Here is a 12,856-nt window from a genome sequence, read left to right on the forward strand (position 1 = left end):
TGTATTCAAAACACACACAATCATACACACGCACACACACACACACTACATATAAACAAACATATGTGAGATCTTTAGCATGAAGAAGAGCCTCCGTCAGAAAGGACTCAGTTGTTCTTGAATGTTATTTGTGTCCAGCACATGCCCTCCGAGGAAAAAGCCTAAACTACATCCTCCAAAACATACTTGTGGTCACACAGTGTTCCAAGGAAATGTCAGAGAAATGCTTGCTGACAACAACATTAGTTGATTAAATAATGGACAGCAAGTCCACACTACACATTTCAACTTGTTTAATAGACACTGACTGGGAATTGTAGTTCGGCAAAGCGGGGAGCAAATGCCAGCAATTTTTAATGATCATTAAAATTAGTATGTCACCAAAATTTGATTCCTAGGATTCTTTGAAGGATTAAAACAAATGAAAGTGTATAGGGAAGCTAGGACCTGAGAAGGTTACACCTTCTTTCCTCATGTCAGGAGACAATGTGCATTAAAAGAACTACAGGTTGAGTCTCCCTTATCTGAAATGCTTGTGACCAGACATGTTTGGGATTTTGGAATATTTGCATATACATAATGAGACATCATGGAGATGAGACCCTAATCTAAATATGAAATTCACTGATGATTTGTAAACATCTTATACACAAAGTCTGAAGGTAATTTTATACACAATATTCTTAATACTTTTGTGGATGAAACAAAGGCGTTACAGATTGCCAAAATAAAGCTGCTTCGGGTCTCTTTGGAGGTATGCTATTTAAATGATGCCTGGGTCCTAAGAGTCCGGAGGTGGCGCCAAAGCCACATTCCATTCCTAAGCACTGTAGTGCAGCTTTGGTGCAGCTTCCGGATTCTTAGGATGCATGCATCATTTAAACAGCATACCTCCAAAGAGACCCGAAGCAGCTTTATTTTGGCAGTCTGTAACAGGCCAAAGTTTATGTACACCAAACTCTGCAAAGGCAAAAGTGTCACTATTTCAGCCACTCATGTGAACAATTATGGAGTATTTTGGATTTTGAAATTCCGGATAAAGGAGAGTCAACCTGTATCTTCCTTCTGCCCTCTTAGGCGATCATACTGAACTTGTCCAAAAGTGCAACTTTCAACTGATTATATTTGAAGTCAATCAAAAGATTTGCGGTGGGGTTCACTCCACACTGCAGAATTCTAGCACTATGATTCCACTTTAACTGTCATGGTTCCATGCTTTGAAATCCTGGGATGGATATTTGAGAAAGGGGCCTTTGGACTCCTCAGGCAGGAAGCCCCTTGGTGCCTACAACCAAACTACAAACCCCAGGATTTCAAGTTACAAGTAGAATCAAAGTACTATAACTGTGTTGTAAAAGGGCCCTACATTAGCATACTAATCGTTTTTACATTTGGACTAATGAAGAATACATTCAAGGCATAGCCATTTACATAGTTACAATTTACAACAGAATATATTGCTGTAATATTTTCCCTCTAACAGGGAGGCCTGACAGTTTTATTTGTTTTTACTTGTCCTGCTCTTTGTGATTTTGCCAACAGCCTGATCTGCATAAATTAAGTCACTGTATTGTGTCCACCACATTGGCTGCAATTCTATACATATTTATCTGGAAGTAAACAGTGGTCAATGAGTCTTACTTTTGAGTAGATGTATACGGGATTGTGCTGCCAGGTTGTTAAAGGTGCAGGAGTTGGGCCCAGAGTTGGAAATCTTACCCTCTTTCTATGAGAATTTCTTGCTTGTCCAAATCAGCTTTCTTGACAAGCATTTATTTGATTAGAAAGCAAAGTGTAAACTAAAGTGAACACATCTGGTTGGATGTCCTAATGTAAGCAGGACCATTGCCATCCTTCCATTTTGCTAATGTCTTGGCACAAGAGTACTCCATTGTCCTGGCTGATGACAAGAGAGAGTGTCTAGTTTTTATTGCCCTTGTTTTTTAAAACACCACGATCATTCCTTGTTATCCTGAAGCTGGGACATAGTACAAAGCCATTCAGAGTGTGTAAACATTTGGATTCCTTCCAGTTCAGATTTTTTTTTAAAAGAGAAGACAAAAACCTTCATTTCACCAGTTTCTAAGCATGGGAAAACAACAATAACAGTCTAACATGACTTTTATGACAGACAATAAACACATCGAACTTTGGTGAGCACATTTAAGGCGGCATTATTACCCTGCTATTAGAAAAACACAAAAACCACTTAAGTCAGTGAGGAGACTTGCATGTTTGTTGTTTGTTGTTCATTATTGCATGTAATGTTTTTAACTGCATTCCAGTTTAATTATCCAGGTCCTGATGTCCCTTAGATTGGCTGCCTTTGTCAAGCCATTGATACCACAGATGTTTAACTGAAGAGCATAATCAAGGTAAATACAGGAGTTAGAACACCTCCATCACATAATCCTCCTTGTTATAACTGATTCTTCTCTCTCTCCTGTCTCCTCTAGCTCAAACTCCTTTTCTAGAACTACATCCTATTACATAAACTTGTCAGCCACAGATGCTGGTGAAACATGAGGAAGAAACTCTTCTAGAACATGGCCACATAGCCCGAAAAACCCACAAAAAACTATGAATATGAGTTCCTTTTATTCTTTCTGCTGTATGGCATAATAAGTCTAACATTATTAAATATAAGAGTTGCCATCCTCAGGAAGAAGTTGTACCTTTAAGGCTGCAATTTTCTGCATGTGTAACTGATGAGTAAACTACATTGCCTTAGACATGCATAAGCTTGTGTTTAATAGTAAATTGCAGCAAATGGGTCCAAACCAAGCAGAGAACTCTAGTGAAAGAAGTAGTAGCAGCTTCCTTTTCATAATATCCATAACACATATAAGAGAGCTGTCAGATCTGAATATGGCTTAAAGTGCCAGCTTTTAAAAACTGAGTGCCTGAGCTATCCCCAGAATATCAATTTGATGTACATCTGGGCCTCATTTAGTGGTTGTTTTACACTAAACTTTCATTAAAAAAAAAGAAATACAGACATTGTTTTCATGGCTAGTAACTCTACTCAGAATAATTCCAGAGTCAAAGATAGGGACTATAGGGTACCGGGCTCTATACGCAAGTACAAAAGGAAACAGAAAAGGCTTGCCTATGTACAAATGTTGAGTTTTAGCACACATAAACTTCTCTGGAGTATGCCCAAAGTATGCTCAATAGCATTTTATGCATGCCTTGTACAAGCACAATGATGGCACAAGGACTGAGGCAACAGTGAACTCTGACCCTTAATGCTTCAATGTGTTCAAATCCAAACCGAAATCTGTTTTTAAAAACTGGCTGAAATTTAATCTAGGACAGATTCCATTGCTTCTGTTAACAGTTACATTCTCTTGCAGAACTATTGCCAAGCTAGTTTTAATTTGTTCTGTGTTCCTTAACACAGTGTCCCCCACCCACCCAACAAAAGTAGGACCATTTGGCTGGCCAGTCAAAATTAAATAGTAACTATCACTACAACAATGGATCCTGCTGAACAACAGGACCATGATCTGAAAAGAAGGAAGATGCATTGGGAGGAACTGCTTGCCAAAGAAACAATTCTGGTTGTCAAACTTGATGGTGAGCTCCTATGCCTTTTTATTCAAAAGTAATTATGTGTACATCAGACAGCAGCCTTAGACAAGGCAGCCTTCACCATGATTTCAGCACTGAGTCAGGATTTCTTCTCCCTTTGGCCCAACTTTGTTTTGATAATTTTCTGTAATGATGTGATCTGGGGAAATCTCAAAAGCGTACGCTGATTTCTGTACCCTTTTGATAGACTTTTGATAGATGTTACACTAGTGAACTCTGAAGCAGCTGAGACAAAGTTATTTACCACTCTGTTAAAATATTGTATTTCCTTAACTAGATTTGTCCTGCAATATGGCAATAGGATAAGGAGAAGCTGACATCATTCAAACTGAAAAAAACACCAGTCTCGTCTCGTAAAAGATTCCACTTCAGTGATTTTACTTCTTTGGCAGCCCAAATTAAAACTGTGGCAAGATTTTATAACTTCTTTTTTCTGTAGGGGGCAGTCTAATAGCATCCTTAGCACTCTTCCCATGCCTTAACTAGCACCTCTCTCCTTGCACTTCCACTCAGCTCAGGTGCCAGTCTTGTTGGCAGGACTCAGGTAACTCTGCCTGCTTTTCAACTTTTAAGCCTTCACCACACCCTGCGGAATTCCAATCCTGACAGGGAGTTAATTTATCAACTCCTGGCGTTTCCCACACTGGGCAGGAAGGAACAAAAATCCATGGACATCATAACCACAGAGCCTAATAACTTCTAAGGCAAAATAAATAAGAGCTCCCCTTCAGCATCCAGTCAATCAATCATCTCAGCATTGTTCAAATGCCATCCACCCATGTACTAAAAATGCCTGCTTCTCTCATTTCAATAAAGAAAACCTGAAACAGTGGGGTCCAAAATGGCTCTGAAAAGAGTGGAGCTCTGGTTTGTACATCATCTACTCTTTCACCGTCTCTGTTAGGGCTGGACATGATGAGGGATGGATAGAAATTCTGCTACAGTCCATAGAAATTTGTGGGGGTGTTGTTGTTTTTTGCTAAGCAATTCATCAGCTTTTTGATTGCTCAAGTAATATTACATTTTGAAAAACATTTCCATGGAACTTTGTCACATATTTGCAATTTAGATGAAAAACTGGAGACCAAAATCAAATGACCGACTGACCAATCTGGGTTATTTTTGTCTCCTTAACTGTATTTTGCTGAGCCAATTCAAATACAGACGAAATACTTAAGGGAGAAACCTGTTTAAACCACACAGCAGAAAGGATTTGCAGGAGTCAAACAAGACACTGAGATCTAAGATCAAACACAGAGTTTCTCTCACAGCTTCCATCTCGCCCTAACTACATTTGATTTTTTCCCTCTTTTGTAAATATCCCTTTATATGATGCAATCCAGAACATGTAGAAACATAGTCAAGGTTACATACAGTATGACTAGCCTTTAGGGTAAGGTGGGGCAGATGGTGGTGATGGAAAGGAGAACTGTGTTCCCAAATCATACTCTTGTGTAAATGAGCCTGATTCAAAATATTCAGGTGTAACAGTATTAAGGCCCACAGTGCAACTCTGCAGCCATTTGTACAGCATGAGTCAACTCAGCAGGAATGCATGTCCTTGCTGAATTGTTCACTGGGTGGCATGGGAACTAAATTACAGCTGTTTCCTTTACATGGCCCCCATCCTGAGAAAAATGCTATATTCCCTTTCACTAAGGAGCCAACATTGAGAATGCTGCCTTTTAAAAGGTTTCTCTGCCCTGAAATACCTCCCTGGTGTGGGACAGAAAAAGTTACTTCTGTCTACAGAACAAGCTACACACAATCTCTCCTTGTTGCGCTTTGCTCTGGTATGCTGGAGATTACTTCTGTCAAGAGATTTAATCTGCCTGTAGTAGTGAGCATCTAGATACTACAGATGGAAACAGGGGTCTGTAGTGAGGTCAGGCTTGATTCCTGTCCATTCTCTTGCGTTTCCATATAGACAGGAACATTTGTAAGGCACAGGTCTTGTTAATAATACTGTGGAACATCAGTGACAGAGCTGAAGGCAGAAGCTTGGAGCTCTGGGTTCTAATCTCTCCTTTACCTTGAGAGGTAGGATCAAATGCCACAGGTTTTCTCACACTCTCACATTCAGGCATATTGTCTTCCTAAATGAGGTTGAATCAGGCTCTCAGAAAGAAAGTAAAAAGCATAATTATCCTTCATATCCACCCTGATAGCTAATCCTCTCCTCCTCTGTGAAGTTGAAGGTCTCTGTTGCATACATAGCCAGGCATAGCAAACAAGGGCACTGTCTTCTTTCTTGAAGGTGGCCCTTCCTCCCCTTCAATCTTACAGCCAACTACAAGGCTCAGCATGTTTGGCTTGTGCTTCAGCCCCTCTGCTGATGATGAGCAGAGGGTTGTCATTAGAAAAGCTGTGGTTGTGGTGGCAGGCACCCAGAGGCCTCCACTGTCGTCAAGGGATCACTGTGGGGTACCACTGAGGTGCCACACTTTGTCAGTTCAGCATAGGAGACTTGACTTGACTTTCTAACCTGTAGCTGCTTCATGAAGAGATTGTATCCTCCTCCAATGGGAGCACAGAGCCCTCAGGCCCACAGAAGCAACCAGCAAGTCATCTCCTCCTTATATGTAAAAAGAGGCCTTTTTGCCACAGCAGAGCTTCTCTGTTTGTACTGGAATGGCTTTCCCGTTTTTGGATTCTCCCTCCCCAAACAGCTTCTGTTTGTGCTCTGAGTCCAAAGCATTCGAACCAAAGACAGATAGGCCAGGACACTGTGCCAGGCAGAAGTGCTGTGGCACAACCCAGTGGGAGGCCCATATTGGTTGGTCGCACCTATTAGGGTCAACATCCCTGTGGCTTAAACGCCTTATGGAAGTTCTTCCCCCTTTCACCCTAAAAATCACAGCAAGGCTGTTGGCAGCCAGAATTAAGGTGAATCTTCCTCACAGACAAATGAAGTTGCTGTCCCTTAGCTAAGTCCTCTGAACATCAGCCTTGCTAAACATTCGGCTGTGCCAGTAATCTGGGTTGTCAAAAGCACAGTCTGAGGCCTCCAGGGTCTGCAGGGGGTTCATGAACCCATTCTTGGGATAGGGGGGACTTTGGCAGCCAGGACACTGGACTACAGGCAAGACAGCATCCATTTCCTCATACCCTTGCTCATCTGGGGAACCCTGTGTGATGCCGGAGTCCATGTCGGTATAGTCTCCTCGAGAGCTGTGGATGCTGCTCAGGGATTTGCTGAGCTTGGGTTGCTTGTTCATATACTCATAATCCTCTTCTTCATCCCCTTCATCCCGACAGGGTGTGGTCAGTTGGGAGCTAGGCATGCTGCCCAGAGATGCACTCAGCTCTGAGCCTAGATCCATGTACTCATAGCCAAGTTCTTCTAGGGAGGCAGGCCGGGGCTGTGAGGGTTGTGGGGCACGCCGGTTCATGTACTCGTACTCTTCCTCTGTTTCAGGCACAGGGAGTGAGCCTCGGACCAGGGAGGCAGTAAGGCCGGCAGCACGCTCTGTATGGGAGAGGAAAACAATAACCGTTGTCATTTTGTAGTCACTTGCGTAAACTAACAGCCTTTTATAGGTGTCCAGGCCCACACAGTCTCTGAGGTTGAGGCAGAACCATGCATCCATTTACAATTAGCAGAGCACAGCAGCTGTACCTGAGGCTTTTTCTTTCCTCCCTATAGCATTACCGGAAATGGGTGGCATGTGCAGTTTCTATAGCATTGCTGTGTATTGGTGAGTGGACAAAGACAGCATCACGACAGCTACGTACATAACTGGCTCATTTTCCATTTTTTTTTTAAAAAACATACATTTTGAGGCTAGGCAAGTTATGCCTACTCGTCAAGCACCCTCCACAACACTGCCTTGTTTCAACCAGGATGGAAGCTGTGCCTCTGGTCCTGCCATCCCCAGTTTGAGGGACCTGGGATAACCCTACAACAGCATTGAGGCTCGAGGTTAAGTGGAAGCAGCAGCAATAGTGTGGAAAGAGAAGAAAGGGATAGGCAACAATTCCCGAGTCACTGTTTGCAAGGCAAAGGTTTTTCTGCTAGATTGATCAGTCCCATTTCCTCTTCTTAGAAGTAAAGGGTCTCTGGCCCTTGGATTCTACATGGTCCTAGGTGGTGGGGGGAATGTCTATACAGCCCTCTAGCCACTTTTACTCTTAGAAAGTAACATTTATTATGTTCCCAAGGAAAGTTAGCTTGCTTGATTTTTTAAAGTATGTTTCCAACTGCCAAGGTTGAGGAAAAAAGGAATGCACATGTGGAGTCCTGCACTGGTTAACATGTTTTGCCATTGAGTTAATTTAGTCAAAAAAATTTGGCCAGGTTGAAAACATCCTGGATATACAGCATTTTCATGGCTTTGGGGGTTGCATTTGTTCCACATATACTGTTACATGTTGCTGGGACCTATCCATCTGTCCTAAAAATCCTGTTCACCCCTGGCTCCCACTACAAATGCTCCTTTACTTGAACTTGCCATAGCTCTAACAACAACGATGAAGCCAGGAAGCAATCAATCATCTCTATATATTGGTAAAAATAGTTTTTAGACCATTGTTTTCAGAATCTCCCAGCTAGCATGGCTGGTGCTGCCTGGGAGATTCGGGAAGTGATAATCCAAAAGATTCCCTAAGTTCTGATGTTTCACCAACTTATAGTTTCTCTTTATTCTGCTCTAGTGGGGCCGGCTTTGATTTCCAATCAGGTAGTCAGTTGTAAGCCTGCCATGAAATTTTCTGTTTGTTACCTTTTTTTTTAATGGTGTCTGGAGAAGGTCATGGCCCAGAGGTAGTCAGGCTTGTCTTTCTAGTTTGGTCCTGGAACAATCCCTCAGTTTGCTTAAGAGAATGTGAATCATGTCTCATTCCCAAGCAATTCCCTTTTCTGGTGCTGCCCTTACCTCTTCCATTTCGATCTGGCATGACATAGCCATTGGCATCTTCCTCTCCATCAGCACTTCCAACTGGAAGCATCAGGCTCTCTCGCTGAGACAGGTAGGCGCTATCTCCACAGGACCGTAGGCTGCGGCACAGGCTCCCAGACAATGACAGATCCTCAGTGAGGTCATACTCCGAGGCCGTGCCCCGTCCCTCTGATGACTCTGAAACTGTACGGCCCACTGACTCCTGCCTTAGGCGCAAGGTATGCCGGGACCCCAGCCCCGTGCTCTGGATCACAAGAAGACAAAAATAAGCAATGGAAAAAAACCCAGAGGTTTACACATGACCAACAAGAAAAACAGGCATTCAGTTATGAACTATAATAGGCCTAGACAACTTTTGACCCACCAAGAAGAAAACATACCTGTCTAGCAGCACACTGGAAGCTCAATAAACCAGCTGGTATTGATGCCAGCATGGTGTAGTGCCTTGAGCATAAGAGCCAGTGTGGTCTAGTGGTTTGAGCATTGGACTACAATTCCCACTCATCCATGGAAACCCACTGGCTGATCTTGGGCAAGGGACACTCTCTCAGGCAAAGTCAACTCCCCCCCCCCCCCACACACACACATCGAACAGACCATGCCAAGAAAACCCCATGATAAGTTAGTTCTGCAAGGTTTCCAACAGAGAACTGTTTCCAGTCCTGCCATCCATGGGCATGACTACGTGGGCCAAATGAAGCTGTTTCTACCCTCATCCTCACAGTGACCTGTCTTCATGACACAGGGCCAAATCCCCGATTCAAGTGCAGACTGTCTTCATGATGTAAGGCCAGTTCTGCAATGAGTTGGCCCTTTCCTTCCTTTAAACCAGCTTAAAATAACTTACATTTCGCCCAGATTTTGAAGGAAAATCTGGAACACTCCAGGTGGCTGTTTACACATGTGTCCCTGCTGTATTGGCCGGCACTGCTGCTGCTAGTGTGAGTCACTCCCTCTGAAGTCACAACAAGGTGCCCAGCCATGTGACCAATGCTGGGTGCTTCACTTCTGACCTCAGAGGGAGCGACTCATGCTAGCAATGGCTGTGCTGTGCAGCACAGTGGGACACTTGTGAAGACAGCTGTCTGGTGTTGCTACAGAGTACAAAGGTAAGAGGGAATCTGGGACAGCTCTGGGGCCAGAATACTCTGGAAGCAGTCTGTGGTATTCTGGCCAGTGTATATGAGCCCCATATTTGCTTAACTAGAAGCACTAAGGGTTGGACTCTCAATGTCAGAGCTTCCACAGTTTTCCAGCCAGCATTGTGAGGATTGTAGAGTAACTCAAAGCTTTTGCTCTAGCACGCAGTCCTCCATGGCAACTAACAACAATCTTCCCAATTAACCCAACTCTGACTTCTTCATCTACTGCTCCTTTTTTGGTGATATTCTTCTAAATGGATATGCAACCTCACATTCCACACTAGTTCTGATTGTCATATATATTTTAAGGAAAAAGTTACCTGGCGACTTGTACTGAGGGTACTCTGATTCATGGGGATGTATCCAGCAGAAGGATTCAGGGGATTTGGACACTGGATATTTTTTTTAAAGAGAAAAATGCATAGTGATGAGTGACTTCTGTGTATTTAATTTACACATTAAGAATTAATTTGTTTGTTTTGAAAATTTGTATACCACTTCTCAACATCAAAATTCTGAAATCAGTAAAATGGGACAAAAATTAAAACATTTTTAAAAAGCACATTAAGTCTGAATAGTTTCCACCACAGTTTATCCCCAATTTTTGTAAGTTGCATCAGGCAACTATATTAATGCTCAAGTCCTTTGGGAACTCTGAGTACAGAAGGCTTTTGGTGGCATAGAGGGAACATGCCACCAAGCCCTCTCCTTAGCCCCTCTTGTTAATGCTGTTGGCTCACTGGGCCTGCAGTGGCTGCAGTGAAATAGCTAATCTGCCCTGGAAGTGTATTACCAGTTACCTGCAGGCCAAGTAACACTAAGAGTTTGTGCCCAGAGAGTGAATGCTCTTCTCACCTTAGTGGCAAGTATCCAACCTACTATTTTGGGCAAGGTTTTGGAACATGTGGTGGCTCCAGAGGTTTCTGGATGAAAAAGATTATCTAAATCCATTTCAATCTGGTTTCAGGCCTGGCTATGGAACAGAAACAGCTTTGGTCGCCTTGGTGGATGACCTACATAGGGAACTAGATAGGGGGAGTGTGTCCCTGTTAGTTCTGCTGGACCTCTCAGCGGCTTTCGATACCATCAACCATGGTATTCTTTTGGGCTGCCTCTCTGAGATGAGACTTGGAGGTACTGTTTTACAGTGGCTCTGTTCCTTCCTGGAGGGACTAATCCAGAAGGTGGTGCTAAGGGACTCCTGCTTGATCCCGTGGCCATTGGCCTGTGGGGTTCCTCAGAGTTCCCTATGTTATTGTCCGCTATGCTATTTAACATGTAACCGCTGGGAGAGGTCATCCTGAATTTTGAGGTTCGGTGTCATGAATATGCTGATGACACTGTACTACTCCTTTCCACCCCAATCCAAGGAGGCTGTCCTGGTCCAGTGTCTGTCATCAGTAATGGACTGGATGAGGGCAAGCAGTGGTACATGCCTTGGTTACATCCCATTTTGACTACTGTAATGCGCTTTACTTGGGACTGCCTTTGAAGAATGTTTGAAAACTTCAACTGGTTTAAATTGCTGCAGCCAGGCTGCTAATGGGGACAGGTTATAGAGATCATACAAGAGCTGCCAGTTTGTTTCTGAGCACAATTCAAAGTGCTGGTGATGACCTCTAAAGCACTATATGGCTCAGGTCCAGCCTATTTGGCAGACTGTATCTCCCTATATGAGCCGGCCCAGGCTCTGAGATCCGCAGGGGAGGCCCTTCTCTCTGTACCATCACCATCACAAGCATGGTTGGTGAGACACGAGAGAGGGTCTTTTCCATGGCTGTCCCTAGACTTTGGAACTCCCTGCCCAGGGAGATCAGAATGGCCCCTTCCTCTTCAGACAGGTTTTCAAAACAGAAAGCTTTTAAAGACTGGCCTGGGGTGTTATACTGTTTTAATGTATTTTAAACATTTTATCTTTTTAAAGTATTTGATATTTTATTATGTAATTTGTTTTAATTATTGTTGTAATTGAATTCTATTTTAATGTACTATTTTGTATGTTTTTAATAGTATTGTTTCTTAATGTTGTAAGCCGCCCTGAGTTCCAGTCTTGGGAGAAGGGCGGGATATAAATAAATAAATAGAGCTTTGATTGCTCTATGTAGGAAAAAAAAAACTGAAGTGGTACAGCCTTTCCCCCTTCCAATATCTATTTACAGTGCGCCTGTGCCATACACGGGCACGCTTTACGTGGCTTTCAGCATGCGCTGAAAGCCACGTGGGGAGGAAGGGATGGCGCATCCCATAGGGATGAATGGGGCGTGTACTGCCACACTGCCAAGTGCACAAGCTCCATTCATTTAAATGGGGCTCGAGCATACATGTTATTTGTTTTATGCGGGGGAGTCCGGAACAGATCCCCCATGTAAACAAAGGGTGCACTGTATTCTTCTTTTCCCTCAACCATCTTAATAGTATGTATAACTTCCCAAGTCTCACAGCTTCTTTCCTCATGCCCACAGCCAGCCACACATCCACTCTGCTATGGTTCTAGGTTCACATTCTCTGTCTTTCTTCTCTCTTACTCTTCCCACTGTTGACCTCATGTTTTTTGGACTCTTGGCCTGCCCCCTCATGCTACTCACTGAATCCTCAGCTTGTTGCCCCAATCTTCCATTGTATCAGGTTTTCTTTATTCTGTAGCCTCCTCAAGCTAATTTTAGCTGTTATGGAAAGACGTTTTGTTTGTGCTTTCATTGATTAGATCTTTTTTCCATAGAAAAAGAGACATTTTGAAGGGTTTTCTGCCTCAGCTGCCAAAATAATTTAACTAGCTTTGGGTACTTTGCACCTTGCCTTAGAAACAATGGTTGGGTTGTACCATTTATTGTTCAAGCAGTAAAATGTGTTGGGCCAACCGTGGACAAGGTAACACTCTAAAAAAAAGTTTCTTTTATCAGCTGTGGCAGAAAACATACACACACACACACACACACACACACAGCGAGAGAGAGAGAGAGAGAGAGAGAGAGAGAGAGAGAGAGAGGAGGGAGCTTTCCTCAAGCTTTTATGAGGCAATATTTATCCTGTGTGGCAAAATTCTCTCTGACAGAACTGACACAATTAAACTCTTACATTGAAAGATACAGCAAAAAGATTGGCTATTCAAGAAATCTGTCATGAGTGATCAAGACATAATCCAATCAACCAAGCTGCAAAATCTGGCAAGACATTTCCAGACACTTCTCACATAACTCTGAAGAATAGAGATGACAAGAGAGG

The 12,856-nt window shown here is 43.1% G+C and overlaps 1 protein-coding gene across 1 annotated transcript in view; it reads right to left on the reverse strand.

The window, feature by feature from the left end:
• The window catches only part of ERBB3 (erb-b2 receptor tyrosine kinase 3), a 115,095-nt gene continuing 102,239 nt past the window's right edge, over positions 1 to 12,856 (reverse strand). The window contains exons 26-28 of the mRNA XM_089527149.1: positions 9,955 to 10,026; positions 8,469 to 8,736; positions 1 to 7,063 (exon numbers count right to left, since the gene is read on the reverse strand). Coding sequence (XP_089383275.1) covers positions 6,522 to 7,063; positions 8,469 to 8,736; positions 9,955 to 10,026 — 882 coding nt within the window. The 3' untranslated portion in view covers positions 1 to 6,521. The remainder of the gene's footprint in view (positions 7,064 to 8,468; positions 8,737 to 9,954; positions 10,027 to 12,856) is intronic.

Source organism: Sceloporus occidentalis, unplaced genomic scaffold, assembly GCF_023333645.1.
Source record: "Sceloporus occidentalis isolate IW3139 unplaced genomic scaffold, rSceOcc1.0.p SCAF_1, whole genome shotgun sequence".
NCBI classification, from domain to species: domain Eukaryota; kingdom Metazoa; phylum Chordata; class Lepidosauria; order Squamata; family Phrynosomatidae; genus Sceloporus; species Sceloporus occidentalis.